General features: G+C 33.9%; 4 protein-coding genes across 11 annotated transcripts; 2 read left to right on the top strand and 2 right to left on the bottom strand.

Moving 5' to 3' along the window:
• Position 1: 1 nt before the first annotated feature.
• Positions 2-3,452, bottom strand: LOC126874273 (ATP-binding cassette sub-family F member 3). 2 transcript variants are annotated; one of them, XM_050636092.1, is made up of 9 exons: positions 3,236-3,452; positions 3,026-3,131; positions 2,644-2,830; positions 2,242-2,576; positions 1,659-2,157; positions 1,354-1,577; positions 924-1,288; positions 624-844; positions 2-556 (listed from the first exon to the last, which is right to left on the bottom strand). In XM_050636092.1, the coding sequence occupies exons 1-9, from the start codon at positions 3,306-3,308 to the stop codon at positions 410-412; spliced, it is 2,157 nt and encodes a 718-aa protein (XP_050492049.1). In that variant the 5' UTR covers positions 3,309-3,452; the 3' UTR covers positions 2-409. The 2 variants fall into 2 exon arrangements, with proteins under 2 accessions (XP_050492049.1, XP_050492050.1); XM_050636093.1 differs by having other exon boundaries at positions 3,031-3,131; positions 3,236-3,254.
• Positions 3,453-3,633: 181 nt separating this feature from the next.
• Positions 3,634-6,079, top strand: LOC126874288 (uncharacterized). Its single transcript, XM_050636124.1, has 2 exons — positions 3,634-4,092; positions 4,719-6,079. The coding sequence occupies exons 1-2, from the start codon at positions 3,988-3,990 to the stop codon at positions 5,319-5,321; spliced, it is 708 nt and encodes a 235-aa protein (XP_050492081.1). The 5' UTR covers positions 3,634-3,987; the 3' UTR covers positions 5,322-6,079.
• A 2,283-nt stretch (positions 6,080-8,362) lies between these two features.
• Positions 8,363-19,962, top strand: LOC126874264 (chromodomain-helicase-DNA-binding protein Mi-2 homolog). 7 transcript variants are annotated; one of them, XM_050636064.1, is made up of 24 exons: positions 8,364-8,603; positions 10,805-10,896; positions 10,969-11,091; positions 11,168-11,461; positions 11,551-12,099; positions 12,194-12,356; positions 12,454-12,639; positions 12,711-12,900; positions 12,975-13,348; positions 13,430-13,599; positions 13,668-13,893; positions 13,991-14,454; positions 14,521-14,974; positions 15,042-15,359; positions 15,436-15,744; positions 15,825-16,093; positions 16,169-16,260; positions 16,318-16,522; positions 16,597-16,869; positions 16,942-17,220; positions 17,311-17,558; positions 17,628-17,913; positions 17,988-18,297; positions 18,382-19,962. In XM_050636064.1, the coding sequence occupies exons 1-24, from the start codon at positions 8,567-8,569 to the stop codon at positions 18,384-18,386; spliced, it is 5,916 nt and encodes a 1,971-aa protein (XP_050492021.1). In that variant the 5' UTR covers positions 8,364-8,566; the 3' UTR covers positions 18,387-19,962. The 7 variants fall into 7 exon arrangements, with proteins under 7 accessions (XP_050492017.1, XP_050492021.1, XP_050492016.1 ...); XM_050636062.1 differs by lacking the exon at positions 8,364-8,603 and adding an exon at positions 10,132-10,347 and having other exon boundaries at positions 12,975-13,357; XM_050636063.1 differs by lacking the exon at positions 8,364-8,603 and adding an exon at positions 10,134-10,347 and having other exon boundaries at positions 12,194-12,347; positions 16,336-16,522.
• A 47-nt stretch (positions 19,963-20,009) lies between these two features.
• Positions 20,010-21,042, bottom strand: LOC126874289 (prefoldin subunit 1). Its single transcript, XM_050636125.1, has 2 exons — positions 20,884-21,042; positions 20,010-20,685 (listed from the first exon to the last, which is right to left on the bottom strand). Exon 2 carries the CDS (start codon positions 20,679-20,681, stop codon positions 20,301-20,303), a length of 381 nt encoding a protein of 126 aa, XP_050492082.1. The 5' UTR covers positions 20,682-20,685; positions 20,884-21,042; the 3' UTR covers positions 20,010-20,300.
• Positions 21,043-21,650: the final 608 nt, after the last annotated feature.

The raw sequence follows: 21,650 nt of genomic DNA, 5'->3' as shown, positions 1-21,650 counted from the left end.
CTTATATACCTTTATTTATAACAACGACTTTTTATTATTAACTAATGTACAATATTAAATATCAGAATTTTTTTAGATATAGTTTATTGTAGCTGGCAGTTAAACGATGTGAAACTTTCCTAGTTCTATGTTCTTGTAAGTTGAAGACTCAGTCTATTTTGCAAATTTCATGTTAATATGATGAAATATATATATAATATGTAAACAATGATTCTTATAGTGATCACGATTTTATTTAAAATAGACAATATAATATCCGTGATATCATTGATAAATAAATCAAAAATTTCCATTGTCCCAAAACATTCGTTCTTTTCTTGTATCTACTTGAATTAATCGAAATTTTCACATCGGTAACTTGAGTGGGGACAATGCAGAGACTGATAATGCAATTAAATTAAAACGATCTTTATACTTCAAGTTCCTTTTCAATGATCCTACGATACTCGTCAAAACCACCTTCGATGCATCGAACAGATCCTTCTCCACATACCCAGAGTTCGGTGCATACCATGCGAATTAATCTTTCGTCGTGTGAAACTAATATAACACCTGCCTGGAAGATTATTCAAAATAGAATTTGCATAACATAAACTAAGAGAAAATTTAGGACGACTTTTTACCTGGCAAGTATTCAATGCTTTGCCTAAAGCTTCGATGGATTCGATGTCTAAATGATTCGTAGGTTCATCAAGTACCAAAAAGTTTGGCATTGCAGCACACATTAGTGCAAATGCTACTCTAGATTTTTGCCCTCCAGATAAAGAACTAATAGTCTGCAAAGCTAAATTACCACTTATTCCAAAGCTTCCAAGCATTCTTCTGTATTCCTCAACTGGTTTACCTGGTAATTAAATGAAGAACAGATTATAGAAATAATCTATTAATAGTAACATTTGTACAAATTAAAAATTAATTCACACCTGGAAAATGATTTTGCAATAGTTCAACTGGGCACACACGCATATCAAGTTGGTCTACGTGATGTTGACTAAAATATCCAAATTTCAAATTTCTATGAACATGCACTGTGCCTCGTGTTGGACTTAGTGCACCTGTTATGATTTTTAAAAGCGTAGTTTTACCAGCACCATTCTCTCCCACGATACAAATACGGGATTGTAAGCTAGCAGTTAAGTTCACGCCACTAAATATATACGAATTATCGACTCCTCCAGTATAACTAAAGGAGACTTCGTTAAGTTGCAATATTGGAGGACTTAATGGTTCAACATCTGGGAAACGAAGAGTTACTTCTCCTTCCTTCTCCATTGGTTTAAGTTCTGGTCTGTTAAAAATGATAAAATTTGAGCGTTCTCTGATCGTTCTCTAGATTAGATTTACTGAACTTACAATTTTTCTAGCATCTTAATTTTACTCTGTACACTAGAAGCGCGATTGGCATTGTATCGAAATCGATCAATGAATTCTTGTACATGTGCTCTTTTCGCTTGCTGAGCTTCATATTCTCTCTGCTGATTTCTTTCACGTTCCCCTTTAGTTTTTGCGAACTGTTCATAATTACCACGATACGCTTCAATTTTTTGTCCACGCAAATATAGTATATCGGTTGGAACCTGTTGTAAAAAATATCATAAAATTAAACTTATTTATTTAGAATGTATGAATAATATTCTTTAAAGCACACGAGTCTTTACTGTGTCTAAGAAGTTCCTGTCGTGAGAAACCACCAGTAACGTAGTTGGCCATGACTGTAAATATTTCTCCAACCAAAGTATGGCTTTAATATCAAGCATGTTTGTAGGTTCGTCAAGTAATAAAAGATCAGGTCTAGAAAACAGTGCCCTTGCAAGTGCTAATCTCATTCTCCAGCCGCCAGAGAAAGCTTTAGTTGGCCACGATTGTCTTTCGACAGAGAACCCAAGTCCTGATAAAATTGCACTAGCTCTAGCAGGTGCTTTATCTACTTCAGCTAACTGCATTGCTTCATATACTCTAGCTAATTCTTCGCCTAATGCATCTCCCGTTTTACCACCATCCTTTTCGATCGCCACTTGCAATTCTGTTTCCTTACTAAGTAACATACTTCTCTCTTGGTCACATTCTAATACAGATTCGAGAGCAGAAGTATCGTCTCCGGCGACTTCTTGTTCTACATGTAAAACTCTTATATGGGATGGTATTCTCAACTGTTTACTGAAATGATTGAGATAAAACAATATTTAGAAGATTAAGTAAAATACGTAGAATAAGAAATTATCATATTACATGTTTTAGTACCTAGATATCATTCTTAGTAATGTAGTTTTACCGAGTCCATTTCTACCGATAAGGCCATAGCGTCTACCAAATGCAAGCGTTAAGTCAGCTCCTTGCAATAATATTCTATCCCCATATGCTATATCAAAATTTTCTATTCTAATATCCTGGGCTTTATTTACACCACCTTTTGTCTCCATTCTACTATCCTTTTTACTCGTCATTTGACTCGCGCTAGCGGATTCTATACCTTGGCTTACAATATTAATTCGTCCACTTAATTCATTGTTACTTCTCTTTTCTTGTTTTTGTTGCAATTTTGCCTCTGCCTTTTCTAGCTTCTTGGCATCTACTTTCTATAAAAGAATATTTTGTGATCGAAGTACTATTTAAATATTAATTATCCACAGAATTATTTTTTACCATAGCGTCATCTCTAGTAGTAACCCATATACTTTTTATTTGTTCTACTTGAGCTTCTAGGGTAGCAGCCATAGTACCCAAATGTACTGGAGCATTTAATACTTTGTTTACCCCATTTTTTCTCCTTTCAACATTTCCATCGTTTGAATTACCTTTTAGCATTTCCAGTAGCTTGACGCATATTTGTCTGCAAATAAAAAATTCTAAATCAGAAATTTGAGCAAAGATTATGTAAGAAAATGATTTCAAAAATAAATATCAGAAAGAACTGTAAGTTGAAACTGTAGCTGTAAGTTATAAAGTTAAACATAAAATAAACGATAGCAATAAAGGGTAATTGACAACATTATGAAAAGTGATAAGTGCGAACACGTTTACAGACCTAACCTCATTCTCTGGTTTTTCTGCAACCTCGTGTAATACCTCCCCTATTGCTTCGTAAACTTCGTCGCCATCCTCGAAGTCATCCTTTGAACTATCTAAAATACCTTTATGAGCACAGATATTTATGTTAGTTAAAAATATACGTACCACTTATAAACGAAGTGATAAATATTTCGTATAACTTATAGGTTATTCTTTGGAAATATACCTTCTACATATTGGTATAGATCGTCATCTATCGTGGGAAATTGACTACGAATGTATTCTCCACAGACTGCCATGCCAATTAGCGTGTTTAACGAAAATGTCAAAACGAATTTACTTCGAACGATTTACAAAACGATATGCTTGACAGAACCAGACGTCAAAATTCCCTTGAACACTGCAAACACATGTTTACGCCATTTTAGAATGTAGTGCTGCAGTCAAAACACCGTCCAGGTAGATTAATTTAAATTTAAATTACTTCCCGATGTGCTTCGTTCCTGCACAATTTTCTTTACGATATTTTCAGAATGTATCTCGTATTAATAATCTACAAAATATGCTTGCGATTCAATTTGGTAATTTTATATAGAATCTAATGGTAAAGTAGCCATTTTGAAGCTGTCAAAACGATTCTTGCCATTTGATTATGTGTGGTATTTGTCCTCTTGAGTTCTAACCGATTCGCTCGTGATTATTATTCAATTTTTATACTGCGATCTACTCACATTGTGAAGACTGCGTATAATCAGAAACGTCGAAGTTATTTCAAGTTAATTGACAGCACGACAAAGATTTATCACTATTATCCAAGAGAAAGATGTCAAAGAAAGTTGGTGGAAGTGATTCGAATTTTTGTAACGTCGGTCAGACTCTTTGCTTGATGATTGTTTAGAAGTATCGTTGTTGGAATTATTTATTCTTATTTAAGTTGTTTGAAAAGAAAACGATACAGTTCTATATAAAATAGAGAAAATGGCGACTGACATCGAGGAATCAGATACTGACGATCACGAAAGGCCAGCTCCTCCGAAACGGCAATGTACACGACTTAAAGGCAACGAGACGATTTGGGATATGGTAACTATTACGTATAGTTACAATAAATTTAATATTATATTAAATTATTCTAATGATATATAGGGTGATTCATAAATACATGTCAATACTTTAGAGAGTGAATCTACACATTAAAATAAGTAAAAGACATCATATGCATATATGTCACATATATTCCTTCATTTTTAATTTATGGATGATTAAAAAAAATGTTCAAAGTATTTGTCTTGTGCCTCAATATATATTATAGTTACTACATATTTTAGCATTGTTATACTTATAATTAAAGCATACCTTGACATTATTTAAAGTTTATGAACAATATCGAATTTCAGTTTTCAGTATTTTATTTTTACAAGTCTACTACTGTTCCAAAAGTGGGAGGATAAAAATTATAAACTTTACCTAGATCAAAACATGCTTCAGCTATATATGCAGACTATATATGCAGTATATTAAGGCATAAGACAGATATGTTAAAAGACATGAAAATTAAGATAGAAGAAGACATAGAACTGTCCTTTATATTAATCATATGAATCATCTTATATATTAATCGTATATTTTATTTCTCTAAATAGAAATGAGCAAAGTGTGATCATTTAATTTCTCAAAATATATGTTCCATTTAAGCATTCATTTTGTAGGAAAAGAATTCAGTAGGAAAAGAAGAGATGGTACAAGAAACAGAAAATGTAGAATATGACGATGCAGAGAGACAAGCAAGGGAAAAATTGAAAAGATGGCAAGCTTGTCAGGTGGCCAAAGGATATGTGGATAATACCATTAATGTAGTATTAGAGAATTACATTATGGTAACTTCATCCTCTTGTTCCGTGGAGGAGTCCAGATTTCAGTTGTTTAGAGGAAACGATATGGAAGACACTGCAGTTATGATGGCAATTCGTAATCACGGTCTAGTACAGTCTACAGGACTTATTCCTCAATCCAGTGCTTTTTACAGTGACAAAGCTCCAGGATATTGGACCAATAATGAATACACTGATGTGCACTGTTCCTGCCCCTCTAATCGCATACAAAATGTTGGAAATTTTGAAAACTCTGTAGCTACTACATCTGCAAATTCATTAAGATTGAATGATTCAAAAAGCACAGAGGAATATAATAGGCTTGATTTTGATTTGGATAAAATTGACGAGAATGACCAACAAGAGAATTTTCTAGAAAGAGCTGTGGCAGAAGCTATAAAGAAGAAAGGGCTGAGTGCTTTAAGCGTCGACTATGGTTGAGCAAACTAAATATTCCATCTTAATATATGATTATACAATAGCATTACGTATACCTTTTTATCTTTGCAAATCTATTTTGATTTGTATGGACAACTGCATAGATGACATTCATCAGAAGTTTTGCAAGTAATTGTATTCCATTGAGACAAGAAATTTTTATGATTATCTATTTCTTTAATTGTCACAGACAAATATATATATCTCTAGTTATGCATAGAAATGTACCATATACTAGATCGAAATATTTTTGACGAGAAATTAGATTTCATTAATATATAAAAAGATGTAGTACAAAGTTTTGTTCACAATTAATCTAACTGCATAAAATCAAAACTTTATTCATATTTGATTCGTTAAAAAAGCAGTTTTAACAGTCTTAAAGGCTTGAATCTAAATATTCCAAATATATACAATAATTTTCTAACATCGATCGATGGTTGTGAATTATTGTTAAAATTCAAAGGTACTAATTCATTCCATACAGTATTGCTTCTATTCATTCCTAAAGACGATTTATTATATCTTTTTGTAAATTGTAATTCCTTAAGTGATATACATAAAACATGTTTGTTTTATAAAATTAGTATTACAGGTTTTAGAAAGAAGAGTGAATTTATTGTACGTAAGAGTATTACAAATGCTTTCTTCTGACTTTTTCGTTTTGTATACGAAGGCCTTCATGATATGTATGTATTTCATCACCTGTAAATAGATTGTTACGTACGAGACGTATAAATAAAATTTTCATCCTCACGTTATACGACGGTACGTATCTCTCCAGCAGAGCATGTAACGTGTCCTCTATCGGTACACATGATTCGTATTTCTAGCACTTATGAATAAAGAGGTGTAAACGCATATAACAACATGTTATTGTGCAGGGATTCTGCAATTTGCGATCTGGAAATGATACCTGTTAATACCTGAAAATCTACTTAATTTTGAGAGTAAACTGTTTAGTAATTCCTATAGCTACAGAACGAAATTATACTTGTCTGAGACTAAAACGATTGTCATGTACAGAACAATTCAGAGATCTGCGGTATTTCAATGTGTAGGGCCAGATCATTTCTGGATCATGCCATATTTGCATTCCTTCCCTGTAGAATTTCCTTTGTTAATTTATAACTTAATTTCAATATCAAAAAGGATCGTTACATATTTTATCTTTTATTAATCTAATTTAATATTTATAAACGTAAATCGCACGTATATTTTTCTCACTAGATTTATATATTTCATTTAATAAAGAGTATTATAAAGATGAATTGAATAACTAAAATCGGTTGAGTTATGTTTTTCTGGAACAAAGGTCGAAAAATTAATGAAATTAGATAAAGAATCGTAGATATATGTTTAGTGCTAGAATCGTGGACCATACATGGATTATATATTTGATGACAAGCGATAATAACTAATTTCCTAATTCAAATTTTTTCGTGGTGTGCTAGTCGCCCTTATTATTTTTCGTATTAATATTAACAAGTAATAAACGAGTAATCGTAGAAAATCGGCGGCTCATGTGTATTATGATATATACGTGCAGTGGCTCGCAAAGCTATTCGTACATTTGCTACAGAAAACATATATTCCTATATTGTCCGTGTTATATGAAACATTTTAAAATTTTATTAATACTGTAATGAGACGCGACTGCTATAAGTATATGGACAAAATTTGAATTCAATTTCGAAATATATATATATATATATGTTACAGGATATTTACTGTAAACTTATATTTAGTAAAAAATTAATATACGGTATGAATAGTCAACTTAAACATATAATGTATTATATTAAAAGTGGTTTCACTGAATTAAACCTAGATTTATTAATATTGTGGATAATTGCCTGCTTGAATACTTTTGTGATCTCTGCAAAATATATATTTGTATTCAATATCCTACAACTTCTGTATACATTTCTAGAATCATTTAGTTATACCCATATAATTATTATTATAGTGTTAATGAAATTTTTAAATGTGTACATAAAAAGTATACTAATACTTTTGCGAGCTACTATATGTATTTTTCAAATTAAAAATGAATATCAGATTCAGGTAAAAAAAATACACATTGATTGCGTTCGGTTATCTTGTCTCCATCAAAAAGGTCGATACACGAGCATACATATACATGTATATATACACATATATAATAGTACGTGCATGTAACTGTTCGGCCATTAATCATACCGCAAATCCGTATACGCATACTATTACAGTTTGCAACTGTACAATTTACATTGGACTGAAATGGTGGAATTCCAGAGAACTAATCATCAAAAATTTACGGTATATTAATTTTCTTAATAGCGGGCATATATCATGCGATATGTATATACATATGTATAGATTGCAGATTTTTATCCATCTGTGGGAAATATAATATGCATAAATATATAAAATGTTGAAAGTAGAGTATTTATTATAGTATTTAGTAGATGAGATAAATTTCTATTTAGGTTCTATTTCCTTAGTTATGTTCATAAAGATATAAAAATTCATAAAAATTCGTAGTCTACATATGTATGTATACATATATACTTTATAAAAAGGATGTATCTTATAATGAAAGTAGATATATTCCGAATCGATGAAATTTTTAAGCGTCGGCAATAAAAACAACTAAAAACGTAACGAATGAAAAAAATGAGAAAAATAAGTAAGAGTAGGGGTCAGTATAGCGACTAGTACACAGAAATGCATTGCTATTAAAAAAGATCTCTTTTTCTAAAAATTAAAAAGCATATATTCTGCGGAATCAGAAGGGGGTAGAGAGAGGATGAAGGATAGAGGAGGGAAGGAGGGGTAAAAAGAAATAAATGCAACACGGTAGACTCGGGCAGACCATTGGTATACATTCAGCTATAGCGCGTTATATGTAACGGTGGGCGAACGGAGGAGACGAGGAAAAAGAAAGAGAGGGGAAGAAACGAACTCTCTGTGAAGGGTGGGAGGGGAAAGCGAGGGGGAGAAAGATCGCGACGCGATAGTGGGGGGGGGGGGGAAGAATGAGGAGAACTGACGAATCGCGTGAAAGAAGAAGCGTAGAGCAGTAGGTGCACATCGGTGCACGTACGAGTGTGACGGCACGCCGAAACTGAAACGCCGAGAGCCACGAACGTTTAATGTCGCATTTCCGTGCTGTTTTTCTACGGTGAGCATCTTAGTCAGTGAGTGACTATTAATAATAATCTCGGGTGTTTTCTCGAACGTGTAGTTTGTTGAGGTACTAAAGAATGGCATCCGATGAGGAGGTGGACGAGAGCTACGCGGGTAAGTGCGACGAGGGCACACTTGATCACGAATACTACCGGAAAGTTGTATCCTCGAGAGCACGCAGGACGCGCGCTTTTCGTACGATGGCTGCCATGTCAATTGATCCTTCTATGGTTTTTCACGCGCTGTCGCGTGTTGCGCGTTTCGACGTGATTTCTCCTGTGTTTTTGTCTAACTCGATGGCAGGTTAAATTGTCCAGAGAAAACAATTAACCTTTCAATTCGACAGATCTTACTTTGTTTTGTAAAGGAACAACTAACCTTCGAATTGTCAATAATCCCACGAACGTGTCACGATATTCTGTTTAACGGTTTAATGTATCATACATATTCGTGTTGTATTTAACCAGCACGCAAATGTAACGAAATAATCATCTGAGTATAGGTTATTGTTTACATTCGATAGTTAGAGAGAAATCACATGGTTCTCTGACTTTTACTTATTTTAGATATTATTACAGTTACAGGTACATTAGTACCAAATTGTTGCCACGATTTCAACAAATTTTCTACAGTAATTACATTTTAAATCATACTATGATTCGACAATCAATTCCGAGAGCTAAACGATTTCTAACCCTTAAGTGAGATTTTTGCTTAAATCAATCACAAATTAAAAACTTGTCAAATATTGAATGTTGCACGGTGTTTTCGCAATATTTCGTGACCCTTACATAATTAACGCTTCATTATTTGATTTTTCATTGTACAATTAATCCTATGTACGCATTTGAATTTGTTCTAACCGTTGTTTTTTCAATGCGAAAAAGTCAAAAGGGTCACGCTGTTTTCTCATGCAAAGTTCTAGTACAATCTTAATCTATTTCAACTGCGGAGTAATAAGATAATTTCATTCATCGTGTGTTTTTCAACAATCTCGAGGATTCTTGCTTAAAATCCAATTTCTTTACAGAAAAAGTAAAAAACAATGTAAAGTGATAATTCTAATTTCCAGCGGAATCTTTGAGTAATTTCGTAATGCTAGCTTCGGTTTTCCGACCATCTGGTACGGTTGTGTGCGTATTCATTATACACACGCACACTATTAATCGTAATATATAAGCGACCGGTGCGAGCTTCTCGAGGATATCGTCTTCCGGGACTTACTAAAAATTGCAGCGGTATATCGTGATTACAGGTTCGTTCATGGATTTTTCAGAATAATCAGTGAACGAACGAGATCAGAATCCGCGGCAATATTATGAATATAAAATATAGGCTTCTCTCTCTCTCTCTCTCCAATGTGGTGAGCCCTTTCGAAGAAAATGGCGGACGCATACTCTCTTACAAAGCATTCATCGAACGTGGATTAGTCGAAAATAATTTATACATTTCGACTGTCCAATCTTAATAGCTTGTTTAATTTTCAAACGAGACTTATGCATGCACGCAAACTCGCTTTTGTACAGAGAGTTTGTATTTATGCTGGTTTTATCGTTTTGATCGCTTCGGAGGAATAAAAAAATCGGTTTGTTATAAAACGTTACTATCGATTTGGCAATTATCAGTCCGCCGCCGTTTTGCTGGTCGAACGTCCCGTCCAATAACATTTGTTCCAATTATATGTTGCTCTCTCTTTCTTTTCCTGAATTAAGTATTTTGTATTACGATTTTTTAAGAAATATATTTTCTAAAGTGAATTGAAGTCGCGTATTACTCGGGTTTTTGCAAAAACGAATGGCAAAATATTTGTCGGTGCCATGTCGTCGCGGTACTGTGATGGAAAATAGTTCTTTCGACGGTTCGACTCAAAATATTTACATATATTTGTATAATATATAGGATTAATTTGAATCCATAGGATTATATGAAGTCATTCTTTTTAAAAGAATTGATAAATATATGTTTATATACTATTGCAGACAAATTGTAAAGTATTGATTTACATGAAATATTAATTTTGTTGGAAAAATATATGTATACATTGACTATTCTTGAACCTACATTGTAATGAATACAGATATTGATTTTATGTAAGTCAGAGGTAGCCAGTGAAAATGTAGCTTAATATGTCAATCATACATGAAAATCATTATATTAGAAATACTATAGAACATTATTTATTTCGAAAAATTACCTATTTCGTATTATAAATGACTTTATATATTTATTGATAATTGTATCTTAATGTCCTAATTGGTCCTTTTATTTTTTCTTAAAATAACTTCTTTTTTTTTTTTAATATAATGAACTTTTAGGAGAGGATGACATAGATGAAACTGGAGGTCAAGTTTCAAATGTTAACCAACAAGTGGATGGTTCATCCGATGCAGAAGAATCTCAAAGACTAGTTAGTACCTTATATACACATTAAACATTGATTAAACTATGAACATTATTTGAAATATATTTTTTTATGCAGGAAGAAGATGATGATTATGAACCAGAGGAAAGAAAGAAGAAGAAAGGAAAAAAACGAAAAGCTCGTAGTGAAGATAAGAAAGGGAAGAAAAAGAAGAAAAAGAAAAAATCTGATTCTGGAGATGTAATTACTTTTATTTTATTTCCTAAAATATAATTAATTTACTGATAAAAATAACTTAAATGTTTTCTTTACGCAGGAAAGTGATTTTGGAGGAGGCGGTGAAACTGGTGATGTAGCTGGTGATGATAGTGACTATGCTGGAAATAGAAAAAGTAGAAAATCTTCCTCCAGGAAATCGTCTAGTCACAATGCACCTGCTCCTCCTAGCCAGGAACCCACAACAGGAATGCCTACAATTGAGGAAGTCTGTAACACTTTTGGGTTAACAGATGTACAAATTGAATATACTGATGCAGACTTCCAGAATTTAACTACCTATAAATTATTTCAACAACATGTCAGGCCGCTACTAGCAAAAGAGAATCCAAAAGTAAATTTTTCGTAAAAGCAATGAGCTCAAGCGATTATTTTTTCGATATTTTATTTACTTCTGATATTTTATGTTATGCTTATTTTTAGGTTCCAATGTCGAAGCTTATGATGTTAGTGGCTGCCAAATGGCGTGATTTTTCTGAGTTAAATCCTCACACACAGCCAGATGCGGATGTGTCTTCTGCAAATGTAGATGAAGATAGTAGAAATGCAAGGGCAAATCGTGGTGGTGCGGTCCAGGAAGGCGAAGATGAAGAAGACGATGATGAAGATAGTGATAGAAAACGGAAATCACGAGGATCGAGAGCGAAGAAGGGAAAGAAAGCTTCGAAAGTACCTACACTCAAGATCAAACTTGGAAAGCGCAAACGAGGAAGCTCGGATGAGGAAGCAGAGGGTAGTGGCGTTGGTACTGACAGAGATTCAGACATGGAATTCGAGCAAATGTTGGCAGATGCGGAGGAACCTACTGGTGCGGATGGGACGAACAAAGGAAACGCTGAAGAAAGCGGGGTTGAACCACCAGCAGAACCACCTGTTCGCAGGAAGGCAAAGACCAAAATCGGAAATAAGACTAAGAAGAAGAAAAAGACAAAAACCACGTCAAAGTTTCCAGACGGAGAAGAAGGTCTTCAGGTATAATTAGATTGCTTTTGATTAATACTGGTTATATTTTCTATGTCAATGAAACTTTTGAATTTTTTTATGATATTTATATCTTTTTATGCAGACTGATCATCAGGATTATTGTGAAGTATGTCAACAAGGTGGAGAAATTATTCTATGTGATACGTGTCCTAGAGCTTATCACTTGGTGTGTCTAGAGCCTGAATTAGAAGAAACTCCGGAAGGAAAATGGAGTTGTCCTCATTGTGAAGGAGAAGGTATTGCAGGTACCTTCCTTGTAACCCCAAACCTTTCATCCTCCCCAACATGCTGATGTGTATTCAACTATCAAAACGAATCGTGGATTATTAATTCTGTTTTCAGGTGCAGCTGAAGACGATGATGAGCATATGGAATTTTGTAGAATATGTAAAGATGGTGGTGAATTGCTATGCTGTGATAGCTGTACTAGCGCGTACCATACACATTGTTTGAACCCACCACTTTCAGAAATTCCTGATGGCGACTGGAAGTGTCCCAGATGTTCTTGTCCACCTATACGTGGAAAAGGTACTGTATGATTAAGACAAAGAATTATGCATCACATACTCATAACTAATATTTAATCTTTTATGTGATAGTTGCAAAGATTTTAACATGGAGGTGGAAGGAATGCCCAGAAACACCCTCGGAGGAGCCATCAACAAGTAAAGCTGCTCCTAAGCAACGTAGAATACGCGAATTCTTCGTGAAATGGGCTGATATGTCTTATTGGCATTGCGACTGGATCACAGAATTACAGCTTGATGTTTTCCATCCTCTCATGTTTAGGTATGGCACTTATTCAATAATGATATGCTTAATCCTTTTTTTATGATTGTTTAAAATTTTACTGTGATCTTTAGAAATTATTCACGAAAATATGATATGGACGAACCACCGAAGTTAGAGGAACCGTTAGACGAAAGCGATTCCCGAGTGAAACGTTTAAAAGAACAGGACGTTGCAACTAATAGGGATGAATACAATTTAGAGGAACGATTCTATCGTTACGGAGTACGACCAGAGTGGCTTGTAGTGCATCGAGTAATTAATCATAGGCTTTCAAGAGATGGTAGAGCGACGTATCTCGTTAAATGGAGGGAATTAGGATACGATCAGGCAACTTGGGAAGATGAGCATGAAGATATTCCTGGATTAAAGCAAGCTATCGAATATTACTTGGATCTCAGAGCTGCAAACTGTTGTGATGGTAGTTCGTCCCGCAAGGGCAAGAAGGGTGAGAAGAGTCGGTTAATTTATTTTTTCTTTTTACAATCATTATTATGAGCTGCGAAATGGACACATACATTATATTCAGGTAAAGGCAAGAAATCGAAGACTCGTGAACTCATCGACGACGAAGAAAGAACGCCTAAGAGGTATACTCCGCCACCTGACAAACCTACCACAGATCTAAAGAAAAAGTATGAACGGCAGCCAGAATATCTGGATCAGACTGGAATGCAGTTACATCCTTATCAGCTAGAAGTATATATCTTGTCTTCATTACATTACTTATTCCTTAATGAGCTTTTTATAATTTCATAATTTTGTAGGGTTTGAATTGGTTAAGATATTCATGGGGCCAAGGTATAGACACTATTTTAGCGGACGAGATGGGTCTAGGAAAAACCATCCAAACTATCACCTTTCTGTATTCATTATACAAAGAAGGTCACTGCAAGGGACCGTTCCTTGTATCTGTTCCTCTATCAACTATCATTAACTGGGAACGTGAATTTGAAACCTGGGCACCTGATTTTTATTGTGTTACTTACGTTGGTACGTGCGTGTATATGAACTTAATTAATGAAAATACGTTTATTGATTTGTTTCATTGCTAATTAATATTTTATATTAATATATTTGTATATTTCAGGTGACAAGGACAGTCGTATCGTAATTCGTGAGAATGAATTGTCTTTCGAAGAGGGTGCTGTTCGTGGTGGCCGAGCATCGAAGATCCGATCGAATCAAATTAAGTTCAATGTACTTCTTACCAGTTATGAGCTGATCTCAATTGATTCTGCGTGTTTAGGATCGATAGATTGGGCTGTATTAGTAGTAGACGAAGCGCATAGACTCAAATCTAACCAGTCGAAATTTTTTAGACTATTAGCGTCCTATAATATCGCGTATAAATTATTGTTAACTGGAACTCCTCTGCAAAATAACTTGGAGGAATTGTTCCATCTTTTGAATTTCCTCTGTCGTGATAAATTCAATGACTTAGCTGCGTTCCAAAATGAATTCGCTGATATTTCAAAAGAAGAACAAGTGAAGAAGTTGCATGAACTACTCGGACCACACATGTTGAGGAGATTAAAGGCTGATGTATTAAAGGTATTTATTATATACTTCTTTTCATAAATTCAATATGTGAGTTATACTAATCATCTTTATTTATAGAATATGCCGAGTAAATCAGAATTCATCGTCCGTGTCGAATTATCGCCTATGCAAAAGAAATATTATAAATATATATTGACGAGGAACTTCGAGGCGCTGAATCCCAAGGGGGGAGGTCAACAAGTGTCGCTATTGAATATCATGATGGATCTTAAAAAGTGCTGCAACCATCCTTATTTATTTCCAGCCGCGTCTCAGGAAGCACCAACCGCACCAAACGGAAGTTACGAAACGTCTGCATTAATCAAAGCAGCAGGAAAATTGGTTCTATTGAGCAAAATGTTAAAGAAATTAAGGGATGATGGACATAGAGTCTTAATCTTTTCTCAAATGACAAAAATGTTGGACATTCTCGAAGATTATTTAGAAGGAGAGGGTTATAAGTATGAAAGAATAGACGGTAACATTACTGGTGCTCAACGACAGGAAGCCATTGACAGATTTAATGCACCTGGTGAGTAGATAGTTTTATTGTATCTTTAACGAATCATCAACGGAAAATTAATCAATTTTTTTACCAGGCGCGCAACAGTTTGTTTTTCTACTTTCTACTCGGGCCGGTGGTTTGGGTATAAACTTGGCTACTGCCGACACTGTGATCATTTACGATTCCGATTGGAATCCACACAATGACATTCAGGCATTTAGTAGAGCACATAGAATTGGTCAAGCTAATAAAGTCATGATCTACAGATTTGTAACTCGCAACTCTGTCGAAGAACGAGTTACACAAGTGGCGAAGCGTAAAATGATGTTAACACATTTAGTTGTGAGACCTGGAATGGGTGGTAAAGGCGCCAATTTCAGTAAACAAGAACTTGACGACATTTTACGATTCGGTAATGTCGTTGAAATAAAGATTATAAAATAGGATTTAAAATTATGGAACTTGTCTATAATTTCAATTCGTATTAGGTACTGAGGAATTATTCAAAGAGGAGGAAGGCAAAGAGGATGAAGCCATTCATTATGATGACAAAGCTGTGGCTGAATTGTTAGACAGAAGCAAGGAAGGTATCGAACAGAAAGAAAACTGGGCCAACGAGTATCTAAGTTCGTTTAAAGTAGCATCGTACGTAACAAAGGAAGGTGAAACGGAAGAAGAAGCAGACACTGAGATTATTAAACAGGAAGCTGAGAACACAGATCCAGCTTATTGGATTAAATTATTGAGACATCATTATGAACAACAACAAGAAGATATTGCCAGAACACTTGGAAAAGGTATATATAATTTATTTCTTTGCCTGTAAATACTCCTCTCCGTCTCTCTCTTGTCATTACAAAGTAATAATTATTTTTAGGTAAACGAATACGTAAGCAAGTGAACTATAATGATGGAGGAGTAACTGGAGACCAAAGTACAAGGGATGATCAACCATGGCAGGAGAATCTTTCTGATTACAACAGTGATTTTAGTGCTCCTAGTGACGATGATAAAGAAGACGACGACTTTGATGAAAAGGGTGATGGTGACCTGTTATCTCGCAGAAGCAGGCGAAGATTAGAGAGGAGAGACGAAAAGGATCGACCTCTTCCTCCATTGCTTGCCAGGGTTAATGGAAACATTGAAGTAGGTTTACATAATTTATCTTATATTTAAAAATTAATGAAAGATATATACTATAATATGGTTTTTTAAATCCAGGTACTAGGCTTCAATGCCAGACAAAGGAAAGCATTCCTGAACGCGATTATGCGTTACGGTATGCCACCACAGGACGCGTTTAACTCTCAGTGGTTAGTTACTCGCTCGAAATGTATTCCGCAATCAGTAAATTTAAAGTACTGTTAAAGTATATTGTCGCATTTCAGGTTGGTACGAGACCTGAGAGGCAAGTCGGAGAAGAATTTCAAGGCCTACGTTTCCCTTTTCATGCGACATTTGTGTGAACCTGGTGCAGATAATGCCGAAACATTTGCCGATGGTGTCCCGAGAGAAGGTCTTAGCAGACAACACGTTTTAACAAGAATTGGTGTAATGTCTTTAATAAGGAAAAAGGTAAAACACTCTTCAGTTGATTTTTTATTTTCTTCTTTTCCTTTCTTCTAATAATGTTTTGTTTTATGTAATAGGTGCAAGAATTCGAACACATAAACGGATATTACTCGATGCCAGAAATGATTCGCAAACCGGTAGAACCTGTGAAAATAGAAGGTGGTGGAGAAGGAGCAACTGGAACTAGCAGTACCAGTGCAACACCAGCTACTTCTAATGCACCTAGCCCGAGTCCTGCTGCAACTCCAACGCCAACTGCTATTCCTGGAAGTGCGAATACTGACTCCAACAAGTCAAATTCAGACACGTCTGAAGTAAAAGAATGTAAAGAAGTACCCAAGGACAAAGAAGTTAGTATAGTCGATCGTAAAAACTTAAATAATTCCAAATGAATTTGTAGTAAAGGAAGAATTATTTTACAGAGTGTTGATGCGAAGGATGTGGAGGAATCAAAAGAATCTAAAGAAGAGGAAGAGAATAATGCGGAAAAAGATAAAGACAAGGAGGACATCAAGAAAGAAGAGAAGGATACAGAGGGAGAAACACAGGATAAAGAGAAGGATAAAGTAGATGCTACAGACGAAAAATTAGTGACGAAACACGACGAAAAAGTAGACAACTCCGAAAGCAAAACAAAACAAGATTCCGAGGAAGATGTAGTTATCGTTAAAGACGATGAAGAAGAAACAGAAAAGCGAGAGGTACTTGCTAGTTCGATGTTAAATCAGTATAATTTATTTGAAACAATTAATAAGATTTCTAATATTACATTGAGAATATTAATATTACAGGAGAAAGATAATAAAGATAAGGACATAAAGGACTGTGATTCAGAAACGATAAAGCCCAAGCGCAAATTCATGTTCAACATAGCTGATGGTGGTTTCACTGAATTACACACATTATGGTTAAATGAAGAGAAAGCTGCAGTACCTGGCCGTGAATACGAAATCTGGCATAGAAGACATGACTATTGGTTACTGGCCGGCATTGTTACACATGGCTATGGTCGTTGGCAGGATATCCAAAATGATATTAGGTAACAAATAAACAATAATAGGAAAATATATGCTTACTATAAACGTGTTATTTTAATATTATTTTGCAGGTTTGCAATAATAAATGAACCATTTAAGATGGACGTGGGCAAGGGTAACTTTTTAGAAATAAAAAACAAATTCCTAGCTCGACGTTTCAAACTGTTGGAACAGGCATTAGTAATAGAAGAACAATTGAGAAGAGCCGCGTACCTGAACTTAACGCAGGATCCTAATCATCCTGCGATGAGCCTGAATGCAAGATTTGCCGAAGTCGAGTGCCTTGCAGAATCACATCAACATCTTAGTAAAGAAAGCCTTGCCGGAAATAAACCAGCAAATGCTGTGTTGCATAAAGTAAATATATTTCTATGGATAGAAAATAATCGTCTTCTTTCAGTAATTCCTCTTTATACATTGTTTCATTGCAGGTACTAAATCAATTGGAAGAACTGTTGTCTGACATGAAATCTGACGTGAGTCGTTTACCAGCAACATTAGCTCGCATTCCACCTGTTGCTCAAAGACTTCAAATGTCAGAGAGGTCGATATTGAGTCGATTGGCAGCAACCGCACCAGGTGGTAGTAGTTCTCAATCGGGTCAAGCAGCGCTGTTAGCACAACAGTTTCCAGCCGGTTTCTCCGGTGGACAACTGCCGGCTACATTCGCTGGTGCGGCTAATTTCGGAAATTTTAGACCACAATACTCAGTACCAGGTCAACCACCACAGGGATTCACAGGTTCGCAATAACTTTCAGATTGCTAAAATGTAGATATCGGATTTCTAGATATAATGATTGTTACAAAAATAATTTATATTGCAGCTTGAATAGTAAATGGTTGATAAACAGTGGCTCAATCGAAAACTTGTAATAGCGCAGGTCAACACTACCTTTCGACGAAGTCCATGCGCGCTGTATTATTTTTCGTAAATTACGATTTCTAGCTGAATTTTATTAGAAGAGGAGATGCTCTACGATTTGACGAAGTAACGAAGACAGACACACACACGCATACACATAGACATAATACGTTACATCTAAATTACATTATTGCTGTATTTATTATGTGTACATTCGGCGTTTAGCATCAAGATTATCATGTTTTTGTATTTATACATATACGGTCCTTGTAGAAAGCGGCATAAATTATTTTCTTAAGCTAATTAAGAGCATGATTTATATTTCTTCATCGACCGGCGTGTGTATCGTATCGTAACGATAAGTACGTTTTACTTAATAGAAACAAAAATAACAACTTATTTAAGAAACCAATATAGATTTACATAAATTTATGCAGTTTAAACATAAGGTACGCTAATTAATTCGAGCGATTAATCGTTCGGCGTAATTTATTCGCAATTTCTTTTTGCATCAATATTTTCCTAATGGATGCCGGAAAGACTTAATTAGTTGGAAGCCTATCCCCGCCCGATATGTGTATTTGTGAATTCAGGGATTTCAGTTAGGATTGCATACTGAATACACAGAGTATCGTCATATAAGAGTACCATAAATACGACGAACAATGGCAATCACCTTAGTTAAGACTGACATTCACGTGATGTATTCAGGAGATTTCATTTCTTACACGATTTTACATGCTATTGTAATGCATGGGTTTTTCATACTGAATAAGCAAGATTCTTTACACGTGCATGCTTTAATCGTCAATCTTTCAGTTTAAATTTTTTAAAGAAGCAGATATATCGTATTGTGTAAGTATCACGTTGCAGAGAACAGAGACACAAAGTCTGTTTGATACTTAAATATTATAATATACACGGTGATACAACTCTACGTAATAAATACGTAATTCGACTCTGTAGGAATCGACAGTTTTATTAAAACGTCACGCCGGTGACTATAAAAATATGACTTAGATTTGAATTTGATAATACCGTGATTGTTTGATAAATATACTTTGTACATACTTGTCGAGTTACATTTTACTGCACTACATATACTAAAATACATATACACGTACATATTAATTGCACTTGCGTATAAGGTCAGAAAGCACGTCACATCCCATGCATTATATTAGTAAAAAAAAAAGAGGAAGAATAAGGAACGACTATAAATATAATTATGAAACACAAATACATTAAAAAGTCTTGAGTAAACATACTGTTCAATTTTTACTATCCCAAGTTTGAGATATGTTAAAGCATTTTAATTTCTGAGTAATTGATCTGCCAAATTACTGCGTTGGCATATAAGATTTTAAGGGTAATTTAGGATTTAGCTAAGAAATTCTGAACGAGACTATGAAGATGAATGAAAGGAAAACGAGCGAGAGGAATGAACGAGTATAAAGTGAATTAAAGATATAAGCCGAATCACGGAATATCGTTTGTTGTATGTATTAATTCTGCTGGAATAAATTAATAATTAGAAACCACATTAGTACTTGATGTATCTTTTTGTAGGTTCTTAAATTTTTAAACATATTAAATGTTATAATAAAAAGTTTTATTAATTAGCATATAGACAATAAATAAAGGTTACAAAACGCTGTAAAGTTCATAAATATAACAGAACAATTAATCATAATTACATATTTCAAATTGTATAATTGTTTTGTTCATAATTTATATACGTTGAAAATGAAACATAATTTTATGCATAAGTTCAAAAATGCAATGATATAGTGAACAATAGTAATAAAAAACTAACATATGAAGCTTTTCTAACGCAAATAATACGACAATAATTTTGGTAAAAAGATACAAAGCATATTTTTAACCAGACGTGTCTTTATTCTGTCTTTGTTGGATCATTTCCCTAATGTTGTTTTCACATTCTTTTAAGTTCTGTTGTAAATACGTTTTATTATTTTCTAAAGTCTTCACTTTTTCATCAGCATTTTTCATTCGTTTCTTGAGACCGGCCTTTATGCTATCTATGTCATCCAAAAGGAACATCCTGCCGACTGATTCGTACGTCTTTGTGTTCTCAGGATAAGAGGTTATCTCTTTCATTGTCAGCTCGGCAAATTGTTTAGATCGTTTCAATTTGTCAATTTGCAAATCTGCTAATTTCAATTTTTGCGTGGTATCAATCATTTTCTCATGCAATTGCGAGAACGCTTTCCTTAACTCTTCATCCGGTTCCCTTGCCATTTCTCTGCAATAATTTCGGTATTTATAGGTTAGAAAATGGAGTTGAATTACAGTTACTAGATAAATTATTTCAGATGATAGTTTATTGTCAAGCAAACTAAGATATTTAATAGTTCAATCAAATATAATTAATTTTTCGTTTTTTAGCATTATTTATTTATATTTTCGAGCAAGTTAAAATACATGATAGAAGACAAAATACCTTGTCGGTTCCACCTAGCGAGTTGATAAAAAACCTTCAAAAATCGTATTGGATTTAATATGCATACATAGTATACACACATACATATTTGGATCTGTTTTCAGTCGTAATACCATATAAATATATTAAAAATTGTATTTTTATTTCCTATAAATTATCGTTTACTTTACATTCTTAAATCTTTAACAAAAGTGAAATAGTTGTTTGAAATATAGAAGGTTATTTAATACACATTATATAAAAAAATAAATAAAATATCTAAAGTATAATGTTTCCTGTAATACTTGGTAGATAAAATAATGTTCTATCGAGATTTTATCTTTTTAATTATGTACTCAAAAATATGAATGTGAAAGAAAATCAACAATCTAATTATGATTATTTAATTTATTTCTACATCTAATAATTTATGTTGTAACAAAATTGATGTTGATATGATTAATAATATTTCAGTAAAAAACTACTTTCAATAAAATAAATTTTGTAGAATATCTTGCAGTTATAGTAAGTTTTATAGTATGATTATGTTTTTTCAATAGTTATAAAAATACTTTTTTTTTTGAAGATATTCTTTTTATCAAAGAAAAGATTACAGGGATATTTCAACATATATAGTTACATAGCTATATAGCATTTTTACAGAAATGCTTTTGTAGTACTATATTCTTCTGTTAGTATATTATATATGTACAGTATGTATTTAAGTTTATGAGATTATATCTATTAAAATTCATAAAATAAAACGATTCTTCTTATATGAAAATAAT

The sequence above is a fragment of the Bombus huntii genome, chromosome 16 (genome assembly GCF_024542735.1).
Source record: "Bombus huntii isolate Logan2020A chromosome 16, iyBomHunt1.1, whole genome shotgun sequence".
Taxonomy (NCBI): Eukaryota; Metazoa; Arthropoda; class Insecta; order Hymenoptera; family Apidae; genus Bombus; species Bombus huntii.
The sequence above is the reverse complement of the archived record's forward strand: the minus strand, read 5'-3'. Positions and strand labels throughout refer to the sequence as shown.